Raw genomic sequence first — 21,278 nt, 5'->3', positions numbered from 1 at the left:
GGCGCCGTGTGGTGCCTCGAGGCGCGGCACGCGGCTCTCCGAGCCCCGCTGAGCTCCCGGAACGGCTGCTGCCTGAGGGAGCTCGAGGGTTGTGCGGGTGTCCCCGCGGTGAGGCCGCAGCCGGGGAGTGATGTAGTGAGCCGGAGGCACGGCCTGCCCCTCAGAGCAGCGCGGGGCGGTGATCCAGGTAGGGAAGGGCTCGCTTCAGGCCAGGCACGGCGTCGGGACCTTACCGTGCTGAGTCACAGACCGGCGCGTCTTTGCGTTGCAGTGCAAGACAGTAAGAGAAGAGGTAGCTGTGCTTTGAACTGTGTGTCGGTGGCATAGAGCCCCTTTCGCACCGTGACAAGGGACAACAAGTGACTGCGGATCAAGGACAGCAGGAGCTACCCGCTATCATGGCACTGCTGAGCTGGAGCAGAACGTGCCTCCCTTCCTTCCTTCCAGAAGGAAATCGTTTGGCCACATCAGTCTGCTGCTAGCAGTAAATGTGGAAGTATCTGGACAAGGCAACTTTCAGTTTACATTTAAAGGTTTCCATGTCACTTATTTTTAATTTTTCCACTGATACGCAAGGTAGATGGTAGAATTAATTGCTCTGGGAGCCTAGGATGCGTGATCTTAGCAAGGTCTGTCACGTTTGGGGATGTAAAGATACAACCAGGGACAACTGAGACATTCAGCAAAAGCTCCTGCAGAACAAGGCTTAGCAGGAGTGTTGAGTCTTGTGTTCTGGGACTCTTCAGGGGCCAAGCTGCACAGTCAGCTGGGATCTGATACAGAGACAGGCTACTCTGCAGTATGACAGGAGGCTTCTGCACACTCATCTGACTCGAGCTGCCCTAGGACAAGGTACTGAGGCTGGTAGCGAAGCTGAATCCAGCCTGGCAGGGCACGTCCTTGGCTGCAGCCCTGCCTTGGGCAGCCCCTGCAGTGTGTTTCTCTTACCCTGCTACCTTGGTTGCTTCTGTATGCCCATTTCTGGGGTTACACAAGCAGTACTGGGGAATCAATTCAGGTAAAAGTAACTGATAGCTTTTTGTCACAGTTATTTTTAAACCATCTGAGTTCCCTGATCCCATTCATGGTGCAGCTGTCCTCGCAGTCATACCAGGAAAGCCAGCGTTGAGTGTTGCAAGAGCTGGCTGCGCCCTGGGAGGAAGAGAACTGAGGGCAGCTCCAATAGGGCTGTGCCTTCATCAGCCATTACTCATCCCCACAATACCTGAGCATGGCAAGCAGAGCAGGCATTGCCAGGGCTGAGTTGCTTACTCCACCTTGTCCCCATCTACTGTGCTGCAGTGTGATGCTGCTCCCCTCCTGTGTAGGCTTTATTCTGGTGATGTCTGTGTTTGGCTGCCTGAGGGATGTGCTGTGCAGTAACTAGGAGGGACAGAGTCTGTTTGCAGTGCTGTTACCACTGTTTGGGGCTTATGAAAGAGGAATGGACTGTACACAGGAGGAGCCAAGGCAATCTCTGAGGCCTGTAGCTCAGTATCACACATTGTTTCTGCTTGTCTGTGCTAGGAGGCATGTGGGGAGAGTGCAGGCTCTGCTGTTCTGTGAAGGAGTACATGGTTCGTGCTCACTGTGCTGTGTCCCAGAAAGGCTTGCCTACAGCAGGGTTATTTAAGCTGCTTTGTCTCAGCCAGGCCCCTTGCAAGCCTTCCAGCCCACACTGATTGCTCCAAGTCCTGGCAAGGCTGCCGATCCTGTCCATCAGTTTTACATAAAAGCAGCAGGAAGAGTATGCTCCTGCTCTGAGAAATAGTCAGCTTCTTTTTGTTGCCACTTTCAGTACAGGAAAGACCTCCTGCTGCTGACTCTTCCTTGTGAGCATGTGCTGTCATTGCACAGTTATTGCTATTTCCTGCATCTGTTTCTCTTGCATCTCATGTGCTTTGCTGTTGAATTTCTGAACGGCTAGCTGGCATCCTGTTCTTTAGCCCTCAGCTTTTGTGTCCATCTACATCACATGTAAAATATGACTCTTTTCTCCTCATTGCTGTGACAGCAGACTCTGAGCCATTTGTAGCCTCCTAATGAGGGATGGTGCTGTTACCAGTGTCAGTTAGTGACAGTCTCCAGCATCATGCAGTAGAGCAAAGGAAGGTAAGCAGGCACATTCTTGGAGTGTGCCATACCACTGGGGACACTTTTTCAGCGCAGAAGTCTTGTTGTCTGCTATTACTCTGGAAGGCAAAGTGGCAGAGAGAAAACCCAAGGGTCCTGCATGAGAAGCAGGGGATGTGTCAGACGAGAGCTGGAGAAGCTCAGGGGTGAAGTGCCACAGTGGGTGTAAAACCTGCCATGCACTTGCAGGTCTAAGCCAAGGAGAGTAGAAGGTGCCCCTCTAGGGACCCATCTGGAAGCAGGGTGACAGTGGGGAGAAGGGACCTAGCTGTCTTCTACTGCCCTCCAACTTGTGAACCAGAATAACTGTGGAGAAGAAGGGAGGGCATGCCTCCTACCCTCCTACTTGGACCCATCGGCTTCTCAAGCTTTTGCTGAAAGGTTGAAACTACCTGAAAAAGAACTGGGAGAGACAGTGTCCCATGGGTCACAGTGTGAGTGGTGGGGTATCAGGAACCTAGTGATGTGTGGAGAGATGAACAACACTTAAAACAGGGTTGCCAAATATAGTTATATATTTGGTTTGTTTTTAAACAGCCAGTTTACAGATACTGGGACCGGTCTGCCAGTGTGCCACACAATGTAATTAGTAGCTGTCTCTGTAGGAAAAAGTATTGTACAAAGGCAGGCAGTCACATTACATGCTGACTCCATACAATGCTTGTAGCGAGATTTAAGATAAGGAGCTATTATGCTACATGTAGAGTGAATATTCTGTTAAGGTTTACAGCTTAAGCGGTTTTACTGCAAATCAAACAAATGTTGTGGTTTGGAGAGAAGCCAGCAAGGGTAGAAGAAGCATACAAATTAAGGAGCACAATAGATGAGTAACTCAAGAGGTACTGAGAAGCAGAGTAATGGCTTGGTCTGGTTTGGAGGTGTGCTGCAGCCAGAAGGGGTCCTGCTGCACGTGCTGTCCCTTGCACTATTCTGACAAGTGGGTAACCGTGGTCTGAGTCACAACCCTAGCCCTGCCCTAACACCAGCTGTCCTTGCTTTGCTGAGCTGATTGCTCTTTCCCCCGAAATTGCTAAAGTAAGGGAAGAGCCAGGAAGGTTTGGAAGGGTGGAGAGCACTGTCTCTATCAGCTGATGTTGCTGGGCTGCATGGCAAAATGGCTGAGGCTTGACGGAGTGTGTAACTACAGCATGAATCTTGGTGCTAGCGTAGTTGTTAAGTAACTGTATGTATGCATGTACATGTTATGTTTTTATGCTTTGTTTTTGTAACCCTATTTCCAGTATTGTTGTTGAATATTTTCAAACACACAGTTTGAAAATAAATCTCTGATTGGCATGATGTGCTGGGGATCTGGGAGGCTCTGGTATGCCCCAAAGCAGAGGAGAGCTGGCAGATGTCTTCAGGGGAGGAGGAATGGGAATGTTATGTACCTTGCTGTAGTGGTCAGTTTGGAGATGTGCTGTAACAGTTGTCCTTGCTTGGAGCAGGTTGCTCAGCAGGTGACAGTCACAGCATGTCCTGTGGCTTAAAGTCATACTCACCACACCATGTGGGAGCAAGGTGGGTGGACTGGGCAGTTAGCAGGCTCTGAACTGTCTTGTCATGAACAAAGTCAGAGAGGGAGTAAAGCCCCAAGGCTGGCTAGAGGTAGGGTAAGCCTTTGGCAGTGCTCGTGGAAGCCTGGAAGGCAGAACAAAAGCACTGCTTTCTGCAGCAGTCCCCCATGTTCCCCCACGCTCCTCTGTCTAGTGGATGAACTGCAGCTCTGCTGCTGCAGCAGCTTCCAGAGCTTGGAGTTGCTATAGCCCCCTGAGTGCAACCAATCCAGCTGGGCTGGGACAGCAGGGTAAAGGCAGGATAGTGGCTCAGGGGAGAGAGTGAGGAAGGCTGATTCAGATGCCCCTGCCTTGGCTGTCTGTTTTGGCAGCCAAAGGGCTTGCTTCTTTACCCACTCACCCAAGGTTGCACTGTGCCATGTATCTTTGCATATTTATTAATCACCAGCTTAACTGTTCTCAGAGTGACCCAGATGGTTTTCTCCCATACAGGAGCTATCCGGGAAGCAATTCACACCCTTAGGTTCCCCCAAAATACAGCAGCAGTTGGTACCAGCAATGCTGATTCACTGGCAGACATCATTCCTGTCCTAATAACAAGACATGTGAAAAAAGAAAGTGGTAGCAACACAGTCTCCTAGCAGAGGTGCAGACCTTCTGCCTCACTGCAGTCATATAATCTCTGTCTGCCTAAAGCATGACAGATCTATAGCACTTGGCTCTGCTGTTCCATGGCTACAGGCTCTTAGCAGACATGAGAGAGCACTTCTGGAAAACTACCTGAGTGCAGAGGCCAGGGAGGGTATGGGATGCAAGAGGAGAATGTATTACAAAAATATTTGCTGGCTTACTGGGAAAATGTGTTGGGTCTTCCATAGACCTGGAAAGGGGAGGAAGCTGCAAGAAGACCCTCAGCTAGACCCCTGAGCAAGGCAGGGTGCAGTTGTAACATCTGTCTCCCAGAAGGCAGTCATTACACCTCTTAGCCATTAGTCATAGTTATAAGACAGATATAAGACACGTGTTCAGCCTTTTGAGGTGGTTAATAAATAGAACAAGGTTTGCTGTATCCAGTGCTATTACTGAGTTGCAGGAAATGGGGAAACTAAAAACGAGTAGTGGAGAATGACAGAACAGTAGAGGGACTGGAGTGTGCCTTGTATCACGTAGCATTTCATCTTATAAATACGATCAGGTTCAGTGAGGAGCTTGGATCAGAAAGGATGAGAACCAGAGAGAGCCTGCAGCAGGTTGCATCTGAGTGACATTCCCTTGGTAGACATTCTCTTGAACATGAAGGAAAGAGGCACAGCTAGAATGATGGGGAATAGAATTTCCTTAGGGAACCTAATTACAAGGCTTTGCACAGAGCAAAGACCAAAAACCTCTCAGATGAAGAGAGGAACATACTCTCTGAACCCAAGAGGGATGGGAATCTATCACCTTCTCTGATGGGAAAACAAGGCAGCCTGCCAAGGAAAGGAGAGTATTTTCCAAGTCTGTTTCCCCTCAGATTACATAGGAGCAGGTGGTCTGTAGGGTTGTAGCTGCTTCCTTATTGTTCTTCATAGGTCATGGTTTCATGAGCTCTTCCTCCTTCAGCTTCCTGTGTTCTCTGTTGCAGGTGTCTGTTCAGCTCCAATACCAGCTCTGAGCCTTCAGTCCTTGGCAGGCAGTCTGCATGCTGGGGACAGAGTTCCAGTACTGTTTGATGCTCTTTGGAACAGTGCCACTGGAGAAGCAGATCCATTACAACCTGTGGTGTGCAAAGTCTGGCTTTGGAGCTGGGGTATACAGTGCAGACAACGTATCAGTGATTGGAGTAGTCTTCCTGCATGTGGCAGCAGGACTTCATAGATGCTAGACAGTGCTTCTTAGCTACATCTTCCTTGCTACCTTCCACAGCAGTGGTGGGGCTGAGCTGCTGTGCGGCTTTATCCTCAAGCAATACAACAGCAACACCCAGGTGTCAGCATGCCCACGATGTCAGATGCCACTGCCCTAACAAAGGCACTGCCACCATGGGTGACAGTTGATGTCATCTCGATGGAGCCCATGTTACTGCATCCAACCACTCATGTTGGAGTTCATGTACTTCTGTGATCCTCGCTACTTCTCACGTTTGTGCACAGCATGCTTCAGGCTCTGGAATGTTTCAGGTGAGCAGCAAGTTTATCTACTAGGAACTGTGTCTATCTCCTTGGTGTTCCGTGGGAGGAGAGGGTTCCCCAAGTTGTTCTCAAGCAGAGGGAGGTCAGGTCTAGGGAGCAGCGCTTCCCAGCTGTTCAGCAAGAGCACAGCAGAGACATAACATTTCAAGGACAACTTGGCTTTGCCTGTCTGTGAGGCAATTGCTTGCATCCTTGAGCTGCTTGCCTGCGTTCAACATCTGCAGCAGCTGTAACTCAAGAGACCAAGCAGCCAAAGGAGTTGGCTTCACAGACCCTAAAGTTACAAGAAATCCAGTTCCTTGAACAAAAAAGGTACTGCCTTTGAGAACTGTAGTTTATGTTGGTCTTGGGTTGTCAGGACTAGCTTAAATGTCAGCTCACAATCCTGGAACAGGCCACGTGGTACTTAATAGAATTAGTGCTCTCTCTGGTTTTGAGATTCTTTACTGAAGAACTTTAATGTTAGAATTAGATAAGTCAAAAAACTCAAGTGACTTATGTGCAGGGGGAAAAAGGAGAGGTGGAGAAGGGGGAAGATGGTGGTACTAAAGTGAGGGAAGCACCTCCTTTTTCACAACAGAGCAACATACCTGTTTTGGAGTTTCTCAAATTGTCCACTGCTTCCTTGAAGGTAGCCCAGACAGCACAAGACTAACTTGTTGGAGGACAGAGCCAACAGGGCTGTCCTATCAGATGTGACCTTTTCCAGCAAACGTGTAATCTCAGTTCCCTGCAAATTACCTCACTCACCAGAGTTTTCTAAACTGAATCCCTTTAGTACAAGGACTAGTTGTCTGCAGCACTTACAAGACAGGTAGGGAGCATGCCTGAAAGGGAAGAGTGTGACCCAAGGCAGGCAGCACTAAGGAAAATATAATGTGAGCAAGGAAAAATGAGAAAGCTGTTGTTTTACTTGGATGCTCTTTTGAAAACAAACAATAATCAGTGTACATAAGCACCCCTGTGAGCTGTGATTTGGATGGGGAGTAGGTAGCAGTGGTTCAGCTCTGTGGGTGGCCACAATGTGTAGAAAGGTTGCAGGGCCACCAAGTGAGACAAACATACAAAGGATGGTGGATGTGGCACTGCTTAGGAACACTGTGGCACCTGCGGGGAATTCCTGAGGAGAATTTGAGAGAAAGGGCTAGTATGCTCACAGCTGGGGATGGGGATTGTTTTGGTGTCAGCCTCCTGCTGAAAGCAGGAACAATAGACTCAGGAAGGAAAGAGTTTGTGAAGTCAAAGGAGAAGAATACGGGTCCTGGAAGAAGATTTCCAGCTGATATGCTAGAAGGGAAGTACAGAGAGGAAGGGATCATAGGATCTATAAATAGCTGGACCCAGTGAAAGCACTCGGACTTTAAGAGGACAGATTACGGGCCTCTGCACTTAACAGGGGAAAGGTGCTGACCACTAGAATGCTTCAGGAGAAAGGAAGTCTCAAGCTGCAGCTGTAATTACTTTAAGCTGGGAGACTGACAACAAACCATGAACCTCTGCAAGTAAGATTATCAGACAGACAGGATGACCCAGACAATAAAATGGATGTGTTAAAAGCAACTAAGAAAGTGACTGGGCCTGAGACTTGTTCACTTGTTCACTGCAGTCCTGTTGTTTAATCAGGATGTCCCAACAGAGAAACAGTCAATCTTTTCCAGCTACCCCGTTGCCTCCACCCCCTACTTTTCCTTCTTCATCTTGTCTAGAATCATCCTCTCACATTCATCCCATTTGCTCTTCTTTGGTGAGTTAACAAACAGTTTCACTCCCTTGCAGCCCCTGAGCTTTCCAGCTCCTTGTAGTCTGAAACTGGATGGCAGTACAATACTTGATCACAGGTTAGTTTTTTTCCTCTTTTATTTTGGAGCAAGAGCCCTCTGAAGACGCTTTGCCTGGTATCATCTACCCTTCCTGTTCTTGCACAGTGGCTCCTGCCAGCACCCGATGGGTACTTTCCAGCCATTTTTTCCATAGGTGAAGCTGGAGTTGTGGTGGCACTGGCATTGTCTCAGTTTCAGCTCCACGAGCAACACGGAGCATCCCTACTAGTCTTTGTGCAGTTAACCTAGAAGCAATTACTTCTTCAAGAAGCAGCGTTCAGGGCCATTTTAACTCCAGCACTGCTTTCCTCACAAGCAGAGGGGGATTCTGCAGCCTCTTGCCCATGAATAAAACACAAGCAGATCTGAAAATGCAACTGAAGCAACCCAAAGTTGTGCAGTTTGCCCGCACTTCAGTCAGGTAGAATGTGCCTGAAATAGAGCTGAGCAACCAACAACTGCAGCCTTAGGCTAGACCTGTAAACAGAGCAGGAGCAAAGGGAATTCAGAATGACTTTTAACAGCTCAGGGATTGCTGTGCAGAAACTGACTCCTACTTGTACCTTCCTCGGTGTGGCAAACCAGCCAAAGACATGAAATGGGGAAATGGGATGGAAAGTAAACTGAAACACAAATGGCCCCAACCTCCACACAGGGCTTTGGGACTGTCACCAAAGATTAGAGGCTAACCACAGCTCAGCTGCCATCACACAGCACAGCTGGCCCGTGCACACTACAGGCTCTGAGACAGATTCTGCCTACAGGACAGAAATGTTATTAGTGGGTTGAGCAACCTCAGCTTCTGCTTTGGGGAAATGGGTGTGATCTGCCATAGAAAATCTTCAACAACTTATTTCTAGAAAAACTCCTCATCAACAGAAAATCCAAGCTTTGCACCATACTTTAATTAAAAGTTCTTGCCAAGGAAGATGTCAGAACTAAATTAATTATCTGCCAAGCACAGCTGTGCAAGCTTTTCACAAGGAAGGGCTTCATTTAAAAAAAAAAAGGTGACTAATGTTGTCACTGTGTCACTATTAGGCAAAGAGACACATCTGTATGTTTTCACAGATAGTATAGGGGAAGAATAGGCTTTGCTAGCCTTATGGAATTCAGACACAATTAGTTCACATGTGCATCTCTCTGTTCATGCAAAACCACTCAGAAGCATGGATAACGAGTTTCAACTAGAGCCTTTACACTTAAAAACCCCCTGCATTTGCTCCTGTGGAAAACTAAGTTTCCAGGCAGAACCTATTACTTTCATACAAGACCATTAAGGGTTTTTTGTTCTTGTTGTTTTGTTATCTTCCCTTGGGGAATTTCTTTACACAGGGTCTCTTTTACTAATCCATTTGGGTTTGGGTACCCAGGACTAAGAGCTATACCAAAATTTATGAGCTACAGTAAGGCACAGCAGTTTTTTATTCCTAATATGTTTTTTCCTGTCCTTACTTCAGCTCTTGGCAGCAATTTGCTGTGCAAACATTCTTTAGGAGACACATTCATATAATCTATGGTGTGTCACTATTTCTGGCAGCCTTCAAGCAGGCCATTATGATCAAGTGGTTGGGTCTTCCTAGGACGAACAAATCTGTTCAGACTTTGCCTGTGGAATTTCAGGTGGTTTATATTTAACCAGGGGTCCTGTCTGCTGGCCATTTCTGTTCTCACCACCAGTTCTGGAGCCACCTACTGCCATCCCTAATTATAACCCAATCAGACTTAGAAGAATTGAAGTCATGCTTCCACCTTTTCCTCTGTAACTCCCTTCTACATTTTTATTTTGACCTTACCTGAAAGGCAAGTATTAGCATTTGGAAACATCCAGGCTAACAACATCAATTTCTCTGTTTATCATAGCGCCAGTCAGGTCATTCCATCCTTGACTGTTTTTGTTTCTTATCTCACAGGCCTGGCAGACATGCTGTCTTCGCATTCATATGCATTAGACCAAAACAGCAAGTTACTCAGCTGGGGGTCAGCAGTGGAACACATAGTTACCATGCAACACAGCTGCTACTTTACATGGTACACGGTACTAAAAGAGGAAATGAGATCTTTAAATGCAAATGCTTATGCACTGACATATTTGATTAGGTTGTATAAACTTAGTGATTTCTCCTAAAATTGGGCCTAGAATAATAGGTAGTCACAGCTAAATCCAAGCTTGTTTAATGTCTGTTGCTTGGTTCTCTAACTACTTTTCTCTCTTCTTGAGAAGTGGTATTACTAATTCAGAGCCAATTGCCTATTTAGCCACATCTTTTTGGTTTTCATTCTTCTTTCCATACAACGGTGAAGGTACAGTGCTAGAGATGCCTTGAACAAAATCTGTCCTCACAGCCACTGCATTTCTGCAGTCTCACAAGGGACCTAGACAGCATCCATCTCAGATCTTTGTCCACAGCACACTATTTCAATGCATCCAGTACGCTGTGAAAGACTAATTTCCACTCTCTAGCAGGCACCAAGATCTTAGTAATACTTTATAATTTCACCAGCATTTAAATTTGTCCATCCTCAACTCCTTTTTCAGTCCATGCTTGCCAAATACCAGTTTTGATTTGCTAGCTGCTAAAATTCTGCAGTCATTTAATCCCAAATGTTCACTTACAACTTCAGACTGTATCATCTCTTTTCCAAACAGCCCTACAGCTGTTAGTCCCTGTATGGTTGGCAGAAGCTTGACTGAGGTTTTTGAGTCTAATTGAAAAATGATCTTCATGTGTGCCAACTCAGAATAAGCAGTACACTGCATCTGATAGAATCTACTGCTGTGACACAATAAGTAGCCAGTTTTTAGCCTATTCAGTTTTATACCATGAATGCTTGCTTTTCCTTTTGCATTTTCTTGTGGCCTTGGGATGACTGTGTATGGGACATGCCCATCAGTCATGGGCGTGTTCCTCATGTTTAGGCAAATCCTTACGTTTGAATAAGCGATTAAGATCAAGATTAAGATCAGGACTGCACTGGTCCAGCAGCCTCAAGATGCTTTCAAGAGCAGAAAGCAGGACAAAGGCAAAGATTCAATAGGTGTTCCCTTGCTGAATGGCACTTAACTGGACACAAGCATACCGGATGCAGGCCAGAAAAAAAGCCATCCAATCTGCTATCAGACACTTCCATTCACACCTTTGTTAGTATGAACAGCCAGATCATACAAGACAGAAGCCTTTCTCCTGTCCCTAAGCTGTACTCTATCATTCATTCCTGGTGTTATCCCAATAAATTGGAGAGTAGTAGGAGGGGAAATCCAGGCTTAGAATCATAGAATCACCAAGGTTGGAAAAGACTAAGGTCCACCTGACACCACTATTTTCCATTAAACCACGCACCTCACTACAACATCTAAACATTTCTTGAAGGTTTCCAGTGATTATGACTCTACCATCTCCCTGAACAGCTTGTTCCTGCACCTAAACAGTCTTTCAAAGTTTTTCCTGTTGTTCAATCTGAATCTCCCCTGGAAAGGTTTTTGAAGCTTTGTCACTTATGCCAGCTGCCTTACCCACAGGAGTCAACTAGCCTGCAGATGAAGATTTCTGAAAGATGTGAGAATAAACAGAATTCTGTTCCGCTCAACTGAGCAATAAAGAGAAAGGAATAGAAGTTCTCTATAGCCCTACTCATGCAGAGTTCCTTGAACAGGAAGCTTGCGGGCAGGGCAGCCCCCACCTCCCTATGGATGCACATGCATGGAAGCTAAGAAGCTCTTTTGCCTGTTTTGAAGAGTTGCACGTGTCATGCATCTCCCTTCACTGAGTGCAAGTCAAGAGGATCTGTTCCCTTCTGTACTTCCATATTCCTGTAGTGCTCACAGTCAGAGTAGTCTTATTCATCCTTGTTTATTTATTAGAAAATCCCTACAGGTCTAGGCATTTAAAATGAAGCATTAGTTACATGGAATACAGGCCCTCAGAGTCCAGAAGTTGTTGGATATATTGCAGAGGTGGACTGGAGCCAGCAGTGACCCAGTGACCTCTGCAGTAGGTGCTGGTATGGATGTGAGACACTGGCAGGGCAGTTGTAATCATGAGCCAACCTTCTCAACATAGTTAGCAGGATAGAGTCCAACGTGGCCAGTGAGAAGTCGGCCCTTGCACCATCCCTGCTCATCTTCCTCACTAATCTTCATTAGTTCTTCACCTACAAGCAAAGACAGTTATTAGGAAGCAGCTTTGGAAAAGGTAGCATGGCATTTGCTTTTTTGTGAACTCTGAGGGAAAAGACCTGTTGGCCTGAGTCACCACACCTTTTCCCCTTTATCACACTCAGCATCAGTTTAATTTTGTCCACAATTATTGACCTCTTCATTAGCTGTTGTCAGTATCATCCCCTTGGCCCAGGGGATTCCTCAATGGAAGTTTTTTTTGTTCCCAGTAGTTCTACTCAGTTTCCTTTCCCCAGAAGTACTTAGATGCTAAAGGGAGCAGAAGGCTCAGGTTTTCTTTTTCACCAGCTCCTCTGTAGCAGATGGGAAAGAAATTTAAGAAGCTGCTAAGCTCTGGCTGGTAGGGGCCAAAATGGCTATTCTGTGATAGACCATCTAGCTTGACCAGAAAAGCATGCAATCAGCTTCTTTCTCAGACTATGACCAGGAAAGACTACGACTTTTAACCTCTCCATATCTACTTCAGGGAAGGGCAGAAAGGACCCCTTCTCCATCAGTAGGAGAGCCATACATCTGCCAGAAAGTCTTCTGCATCATTAAGAATATCCCACACTGGTAGAGGCTGGGAAAGAAAGTCATCTGCTATTAAACTTAAGCCCTACTGGTCCATGCTTGCCAGAGCAGATTCAGAAGATGGATAACAGAATATAACAAGGCATGCCTTTTTAACCATTAGATCTGTTGGGTGGAAAGAAAGAGCAAAGAGTCAAGTTCCAGAGCACACATACTGTAAGATATTTTATAGCAAAAAAAGTTTGTTTAGTAGCTAGTTTACTAGCAGCACAGATAGTGGAGGAGCCTTGAACACAAACCTCTGCTACTGAAAGAATTCAGCACCTTTTTAGAAAGGGGCTATTCTGGAGTTGTATAGCAGAGATGCCACATAAGACAAAACAAGCAAGATTAGAGACACTCAAGATCCAGATGTTCTCTTGGGTTTGGAGATAGAACATTCAAACAAAATTTTAAGTAAAGGAAGAGAAATGGAAGGAGTCTACTTGCTTCAGCATTCTCCTCTCAATCCTCAGCTGGGAGCTAGGCTCTCCAAGCAAGAAAACCATTTTGATCAACATTTTGCATAATTTTTTTGCCAGCTGAACTGTCTTCAGTAGTGTGTCACTTAACTAGGTTCCCAAAACATCCATCTTTAGTTAATTCAAAGGACCTTACATTAAAGAAAAGGCAAGAGGGATCTATTTTGCCACCTGGATCTGCTGCTTTCCCTATACTGTAAGCAAGACCCAAGCAAACTTCTAATAGGGCCTCACTCTCTTAATCTAAAAGGGTTGAACTGCCCAGTGTATCATCTGCCTCATTAGTTGGCAATGGGCCAGTCCACAAATACAATAATTATTAGTTCAAGGTAACATCCAGTTCTTAAGGAGCATTCCAATCATTCACTCAGCCCAAGTGAGGACAGCAAAAGGTTAGTAAGAGATTAGTGCTTCTGTACCTGCTTTAAAGCTCAGCTCATCTGCCTCCTGTCCTGTGTAATCATACAGTGCTCGTACCCGTACACCTGGTACCTTTATGTCCTCCTCATGCCCGTTGGCATCCAGGCACTTCTTTGGAGTGTCCTCATCTGACCACTCCGAAATGTCTTCCTTCCCTCCACTGCATATGTGGAAGCAGAGAGGAAATATGATGGTAGTTAGTCTTCTCTCACACACTTACTCCTTAATCCACGTACCATTCCAACCTCTCAGAGACTACTATGCTATAGAACCAAGTGCAAAAGACCCAGTAGCCAAGAGAGGGGAACAGAGAAGAAGTGAGATACCAGAAGACACTGGATTTGGTTGAAAGCATAGCAATGATAGGATCCTGAGGGCTAGGAGGCAGACTCATTCTCACAGTGTTTCCATGTATGCATTTTTCATGTCTTCATCCTACTCTAGCAGACCCTCTCATTCAGGGAAGGTCAGTTCTAATGGAGAGCCCAGCTGTATCTGGAGGTATTCCAGCCAAGAACAGGACAGGGAAGGAAAAGCCATGTCTCCCATGTTGAACAGATGCAGCTGGAATGTTATTTTCCAACTCAGAAGCAAGAGCAAAGGGGAAAAGCAGCAGAGGACAGGCACCTGGAACCCAGAAACCCTGAGGAAGCTATATTCCATACTAACTTCACAAATGTGGGTGCCCTCAGGCTGTCATAGAAGAGGCTGTTCTGCTCCTCTTGATAGAAAGACCTGTAGGTGGGCAAATAGGGCCCCTGAATCCATTAGACTGAAATGGCGTTGAAACACCTTTATATTCCCATTCTTTTCTGCCCAGTTCACTTGTGCCAGAGTTCCCCTTTGAAGGCCAGGACGCTAGCAGCACAGTAGGACAGTGCTCTGTTCAGCCTCTCCCTATCCTGATTGCTTCCTGGCAAGAGAGGGCAGCTATACCCAGACTTGTCAGGCAGTATTCAGCATCATATTAGGCAAAACAAACAAACAAACCAAAACCACAAATATGCCTGCATTTAAGAAACAGTACAGCTAACTTACAAAGCTGCCAGTTTCTAACTTTCCTTACCCTGCCTAGGACAAGCAGGAATAAGCCCAGATCTCATCACTAGAAGTACCTTAAGGCAAGCACCTAATGAGACTGAGACAGTATACACTGTATACACTATAGACCAAGAAGAGCTCCTTGAAAACCTCCTTTTCTACATTGTCTTGTATTTCTTGTCCTGTGGGGCCTTGCCCAAGGTAAGAAGTTAGAGGTCACACCTATTCAACAATGATCCTGGGCAGGACTGTATTTTTCCCCAACCTGAGGCATCCCAGAATTCAGCCCTTACCCTTGCCTTGTCTGCAGAGGAGTCTGTGAAACAACACCATCCCGTGTAGGCAAAATGCTGGTCAGTGTGACATCATCAGCCACCTTACCACTCTTTTCCTTCTTGGTGATTGGCCGCTGTGTTTCAAGGGACCATTCCTGTTCAAGGAAAGAGCAATAATACTAACAAACCATTAAGATAAAAAAGCTCTAGGCATATTTTCTGACCAATACAGGAAGGAAACAAGTGAAGAATACCAGGTTATGCTTTGTCTGTGGCTGATCAGTTAACTGGCCTTGCAGCCATATCAAGCCCACTCCTATTGAATTCCAAGGTGCAACAAGAGGGTTTGTAGGACAGGTTACAATAGGAGCTTATTCCAAGGTCCTGAGCACCATCTCATCTTCCTTGCTCTTGCAGCCAGATAAGCTGGAGTAGTTGCAGTTTAGCAGGGTTGTAAATATCCTCTTATGCAAAAAGATTGCAAAAAGCCAAAGTTTCTGAAAAGCCCGGTAACCTGAGCCTCTGATCAAGAAGTCTCACTTAAAGATCAGAGACACTAGCACAGGTTAGCCTAAAGGGACCAAATGCCAACTCTCAGACTTGGAAGGGGAAAGGAAAGAGACCCAGCCTGATGCATGTCTCTGCAATACAGAACTAGCAATCCACCAATTTCAGAAAAACAGATGGTAAGAAATAGTAATAATACACTTGTGAATGCTGTGTCACCTCGAATTGAGGCCAATTCATGGCCATGCCTGGTCCATGAGTGTTACGCCACCACTTCAGGTCCTCCTGGTTGTCTGCAGCCATGATAACTTGATAGAGATCTCGGTACAGTGCTTGAAAGCTATGGCCAAGAACAGACAGAGGCATTAGTCCCTTAGTAGTTCCCCAAAGCCCAGTTAGGAAAGAGGACCTTAACTTCATGAACAGCTACACAGCTTATTAAATCCTACAAAGTTAAGGTTGCTAGAGTAATAGCTCTATTGTTTTATGTTCCTATGTTCCTCTCTAGGGAAAAAGAGCAAGCTTTACAGAAGAGTGTAGCAAGCAGAACAAGCTGTTTGGTGTGGCAGTTGCTAACATTTGATGAGCTATGCTGAGAACTGACAAATGGGCATTTAAAGAGCATGGCACATTTTATACCACAAAATCTCTCTTCTCTAGGCAGGATGGGCATTGCTTGCTGAAGTACTAGAAAGTAACAGTCTCAGTCCTCCAATTTTGATTACAGGTAGCAACATGGAGGCTTCTCATATGAAGGCTGCTCCAAAAGTAATTCCTCCTGTTTTATTGTGTTAACCTACAATACCAGAGGTAGGTACTGGTGGCACAGTAGTAGAGGTTGAATCTTCCTGCCAGTATTCCATTATATTTTGTTGCTGTGAGACAGATGATAGCAGAGGGCCAGTCTGACAAAACAGCATCTGACCTGGAAGTGCACATGAACAAAAAGTGAACACCATGTTGAAAAAAGTGGCACCCACTGACACTCATCAACACTTGCTGAACATTTATGGAGACCAAACAGTGGATATGAGCACAGTGAGGTGGTAGGCAGCACATCTCAGCAGTGGCGACAGCAAGTCACTTCCAGTGGCACATTTTTATTTTTATTTATTTTTAAAACAAGCATGGATTGTTCATTGCTAGCAAAAAATGCAGAGCTAATGGTGATGACTATGCTGAAAAACAATATTTTGTAGCTGAGAATTTGCTCTATCAAATAGTTTTATTGTATCGGATGTAGTTTCTATGGAAATAATAGAAGGCATTACTTTTGGAGCAACATGCATAGCGTAAAAGCACATACAGGACAGTATGAGAAGGGTTCAGAGACATTAAGAATCCTGCCTGGGGAACATGTACTGGTCAGTCTGAAGAGACCAAATGCCAGTTCTCTGATGAGATTGACAGAGAATCAGCAAGACCTGCTCGATGCAACTTCCTTCCTCAGACACTAGAATTAGCTCCCCTTGTCAGTGCCAAGGGCAGCACAGTCTAGCAGACCTCCCTCCTGTGCAAGGGCTGGTACCTTTCACTGGTGGAGAGGTTGAGATGCTGGTGCAAATTCAGAAACATCTCCTTGAAGAAGCACAATCGCTTGCGCTCTGCTTCCTGACAGCCCTCAAATACTTGCTCCATGTCCTCCATATAGCGGGGGTTGTAGCGATTCAGCTCTTCTAGCATCTTCTCATATTGATCCTTGCACTGTATCAACGCAGGAGGAAAGAGAGCTGTAGTTTAAAACATTGCCTGGAAGTCAAGCCTGTGACCCACCACCTCCCAAGCACCCTTACAAGTTCCTCCTTCCTTACTGTCCTCTTCCACAGAGGGATCTTCCACACTTTGACTCTTACGGGCAGGCAAGCAACTCACTTTGGGTAGCCAAATCTTCAACACTGCACTGAGTGGATGCTGCACCAAATGCTCTATTTTTTTTCTTCTTGATGTATTTATTAGTGAGATTTTACCCAACAGCAAAGATATCAATCTCTTGCTCAGTCTTAGGTGCTGATATCTCAGTCTAACTCACTGAAAATCTTAAAACAGTGAGGTCTCACCACCTGCAAGCCTTCATCAGGAACAGCATCACTAAGTGATAATACAACCAGTGCTTTCTCCTTGAGAACATTATTCTTGTGACCCATGTCTACTAAACACACTCACCTTCTCAGCCTCCTGAGTACACTTCTCAACACGCTCCTGCAACTTGCGCAGCTGCTCCTGAGATACAGACGAGTCTGCCTTGGCATGATTCTCCCTTGTGTGGGCTGTTTTCTCCTCCTTCCGGGCTGCATGATAGCTTTTCTTAGAAGTCTCCACCTGAGTGATGGAGTGATGCAGAGAAAATTATGACCACATATTATTATGACCACAGAGATCCTCCATTTGTCAGAGAGAACACAGTAATATTTCATTTCAGTCAGTGGCAATTGTTTCAGGACAACCCAACAGAAATGCTAATTTGGTATTTAGCCAACCATGCTCTAAAGGAAACAGGTACCTCCAAAAGATTTATTTTAGTGCTAATTTGCCATGGAAGAAAACCAAGCCTGTTACCAAAGCTTTTATCCAAAGGAAGGAAGCTACAAGACCAAGACCAATCCTTCCCCTGGCATTCTCTGTGAGCACCACCTGGACCACCCTCATCCCTTTTTCCCCATTCACACTTTGCTCACATCTTTCATCTTCTTCACCCAGGGCTTCTGAGCCTTGCGGAACCCATCCTCTGCCTCCTTTGTTTCCTTGAAGCCCCCAATTATTTGCTTGTGGTAAGCTTCCTTCTGCCAGGCCTTGATCTTATCTGAATCTTCACCAGCCAGGTGGTTCCTGACAACTAAGTGAATTTCACTTAGTTTGTCTGCAGCTGTCAAAAATGCATGCCAGGCCTTCTCCAGAGTGCCATACTGTGGACCTGCAAGAACAAGCAGAGACACACTTATGCCTCCTGCCCATAGACACAAAGAAAAAAAAAAAAAAAGACAATACAAGAAACATTCCTTTTCTCCTACATGCATCTCTTTGGGGTCACTTCCATAACTCTACATCACAAGTCAGCATAGACTTGGTCTCCATACAGTCCCCAAAAGCAGCATCTAGACTGGCTGTCACAGCTGCCTGATAGAGGCACTTCTTTTGAGCAGCCTTCACCACCTCAGGCAGTGCCTGCCAAGGGAGTGCTTCCGTATGAAGTTTTCTTCACATCTGGCCTGAGCTTCAGTTTGTGCCACTGAAGCACAGTATTGTTGTTACTCTTTCACTGGAGGAGAAAGATGGGTGACGCTGAGCTATTTTTAAAATGGGAGACCTCCAGCTTGATTTAAGGCTTGGACTGGTTAAGGACTTACTAGATTAAGTAACCAAAATAATCTAACAGCATTGAGGAAGAAGGCTTCTTAAAGTGAATTAAAGGATAGGTAGGAAAAAAAAAAAAAAAAAAGATAGTCAAAGAATTTGCCTCCCTTCCTGTAGGAGGGAAGCCTGTCCCACAGCCTCAACTCAGCAAGACAGACCACTCCAGGAACGGAGTGCAATTACTACATCCTGTTTCCAGCTCAACCTGCCAGATTTACCTTTCTCCACATTGGTCCTCCACTTTCGGGACCACTCTGTTAGCTGCTGGGCATAGTTCTTCTCTATTTTGGCTCGCTCCTGGAAGCAGGAGATTAAGTCATTGCAGAGCCGGTAGCCATCATCCACCCGCTTCACTGTCCGCCTGTAGTTTCCAGCCTGAAATTTCACAAAACATTTGTACTGTACTGATGTTCATACTCCTTCAGAACAGACAGCAGCAGGCCAAGCATCACAGTGAAAGGGAGCACCACTCTCTTGAAAGCAGTAACTTGGCTCAGACCTGCCTCTGGCACTCTGATCTCAGATAGGCAGATCAGAGGAAGGATGCTCTGCTTACCTCTCACTGCTCAGATCAGTATCACCTGTACAAGAACCTCCCTACAGTTCCTCCCTTCCACTCCCTAAGAGCAACAAGTCACTCATAAACATGAAACTCAAACCCTTAATTCCACAGATGGAAGGTAAGATGACATTCCTACCTCCCTCACACCCCAGTTATCTTTCCTTACCTCCCAGAAACTACCTTCAGGAGCCTCCCCACCAGCATCATCTTCTGATGACATCACACCTGTTTTCTTGCAGCAGAGAATTTTTGCAGATTTTAGTTAAGCTGAGGAGAGAAGGAAAAAAAATTTAATATGGCACTGTCTGAACCTTCGCAGAGACCACAGTTCTCCGTGACTTAGCTAGAGAAATCTCACTTAATGTCCTGCAGACAAACACTGCCATCACTGCACCTCCAGCAGTAGATGGCTGTATATGGTAGAAATGCCCAAGATTGAACCTTCCTGCTGTTTCCCTCCCTGCAGAGGAACAGCCTCCTTGGCAGTCCAGGAGCACATTTGGAAAGAATGTTGCAGAAGACCATCTTGCTAAACCTCAGCTATAGGAATCCCAGAAATGCTGGTGAATCCAACATTTCTCAGCAGCAGTCACCTCTGAAGAGATTCTTTTCTTCACCAAGGCTCACAGAATGGTAGCAAAAGATACAGAAATAGAGGTAGCTAGAACCATTTTAAAGTCTTCTGTCATAAGAGATGACTCCAGCTTCCCAGTATGAGATTCAGGACTACAGCTGACTGGAAATAGTGATGCTGGGCAGTCAGGCATGTCTTGAATGGGGAGGAGCCCTACAAATTGCCCATTGGCTCAGTTGCGCTCGAGTAAAACTACAGAAATATGCTGAAGCAAATCCAGTCAGGGGAAGGCACTGCAGCATGCATGCCAGTTACTCAGCCATGCCACTTCCCTAGGAATCTCTCTGTAAAGCTGGCACAGCCCACCACTGCACTAGGGTCAAAATCCAGGCAAGGAGTTGAAAAGTGATTCTCATTCTGTTGTCTCTTTTTCCCCTGCACTGCCATTCTGCTCCTGTCAGGGTGCAACACCAAATACCTTGAGAAAGCTTCTGGGATAATCTTAGGCAAGAACAAAGAATAATGCAAAGAGACTGAAGTGTTGACACTCATATATAAACCCGCTCCATTCTAGACAAGCTTGGGTTAATCTACCATAGATGTCCTTTGCTGCCGCTTCTCCTCTTGCACATTCCTAGTTATAAAAAGCTTTCTTCACACCCCAGAGAGGTATCTGGTCATTCTGCCAGCCCACAGAGTACACAGCAAAGATGAAGAAAAATCACATCGAGAGTCCGCATCGCCCACATCTTTAAAGTCCTTTCCAGTATGCCCACTATAGCATGAGCCACATCATGAAGTGTCCCAACAAAGACTGCAGGAATTTCTTCCATTTCTTCTGGCAACAGCCTGACTTTATTTGCAGTCTCATCTTACTGACAGTAGGAAGTATATCAATGCTGCTCCAGAAGGTTGAAGTGATGAATGTCAGTCACAGAAGCAAGTTGTTAAATAGGATGTGGTGCTCAAATGCATGAACTTTGAAGCCTGCAGAACAACTTCACCCATGCCACCACCTGTTCCCATCTTCCCTCTCCCCACCATCCCTCAGAGGGCTGCAAAGCCATCTTACTGGTTTCCAGGGCATGCAACTCCACATTAGTCCCCAGTAGCTACATACCTGAAAACGAGATGACAGGGGAGCAGCAGGAAGCTGGCAACTACGTCCTGAGCTCGAATTCTGTAAAACAGACTGGAGAGGACACAGATGGGCACAGTTAGAAAGCACTGCTTCGCTGCCTGTTCTGACACATCCCAATCCCAGTATAGACATAAGGGTGTCCCCCTTCTGCCAGCTACTAGGAGGGGCACCCTCTGATATAGCAGCTGCAGCCACTGTGCCTCCTAAGATGCCACGTTCCAACACGTAGGAGAGATGCCAGATCGCTGTGTCACAAGATCTAGCCCCAGAGGAAGTTAAAATAGAAACACTGGGGCGGGATGACAGCACTGTGCGGGAAAGGTAGCATCACAACAGCTGAGCAAAGGGAACTGCCCAAGGCAAGAAGGGCCTAAAATAAGCACACTCCCTGGGCACGGTATGTGGGGCCTGACCCCCTTCTCACTGCACACCGTCTGGTTTGGGAAACCCATTGCCTCCACGTTTAGGCTTAGCAAATTTCAGGAGAAGGGGAAGGACAGACGTATACCTTCTCCAGACCATGTTTAGTAAAGATGAAGGGCATTTATCTGTGAA

At 46.0% G+C, this 21,278-nt stretch overlaps 1 protein-coding gene across 3 annotated transcripts; it reads right to left on the bottom strand.

The window, feature by feature from the left end:
• Window positions 1–11,467: 11,467 nt before the first annotated feature.
• Window positions 11,468–20,874, bottom strand: PACSIN3 (protein kinase C and casein kinase substrate in neurons 3). Of its 3 annotated transcripts, XM_010711362.3 has the most exons (11): window positions 20,703–20,874; window positions 19,175–19,275; window positions 18,665–18,821; window positions 17,771–18,006; window positions 17,259–17,414; window positions 16,624–16,799; window positions 15,315–15,435; window positions 14,607–14,743; window positions 13,942–14,007; window positions 13,272–13,432; window positions 11,468–11,793 (listed from the first exon to the last, which is right to left on the bottom strand). In XM_010711362.3, exons 2-11 carry the CDS (start codon window positions 19,226–19,228, stop codon window positions 11,678–11,680), a joined length of 1,380 nt encoding a protein of 459 aa, XP_010709664.1. In that variant the 5' UTR covers window positions 19,229–19,275; window positions 20,703–20,874; the 3' UTR covers window positions 11,468–11,677. The 3 variants fall into 3 exon arrangements, with proteins under 3 accessions (XP_010709664.1, XP_019471104.1, XP_003206464.1); XM_019615559.2 differs by lacking the exon at window positions 13,942–14,007 and having other exon boundaries at window positions 14,613–14,743; window positions 20,703–20,873; XM_003206416.4 differs by lacking the exon at window positions 13,942–14,007 and having other exon boundaries at window positions 20,703–20,870.
• Window positions 20,875–21,278: the final 404 nt, after the last annotated feature.

Source organism: Meleagris gallopavo, chromosome 5 (assembly GCF_000146605.3).
Source record: "Meleagris gallopavo isolate NT-WF06-2002-E0010 breed Aviagen turkey brand Nicholas breeding stock chromosome 5, Turkey_5.1, whole genome shotgun sequence".
NCBI lineage: Eukaryota > Metazoa > Chordata > Aves > Galliformes > Phasianidae > Meleagris > Meleagris gallopavo.
This window is presented reverse-complemented; position numbering and strand designations above follow the sequence as displayed.

Excerpts from the sequence above, each read along its gene's own strand:
- PACSIN3 (XM_010711362.3), bottom strand. The coding sequence starts at position 19,228 with ATGTCATCAGAAGATGATGCTGGTGGGGAGGCTCCTGAAGGTAGTTTC. Across the intron at positions 18,007-18,664 it reads GAGGACCAATGTGGAGAAAG|GTCCACAGTATGGCACTCTG; the intron begins GTAAATCTGGCA and ends TTGTTCTTGCAG. Across the intron at positions 16,800-17,258 it reads GTACTCAGGAGGCTGAGAAG|TGCAAGGATCAATATGAGAA; the intron begins GTGAGTGTGTTT and ends GCGTTGATACAG.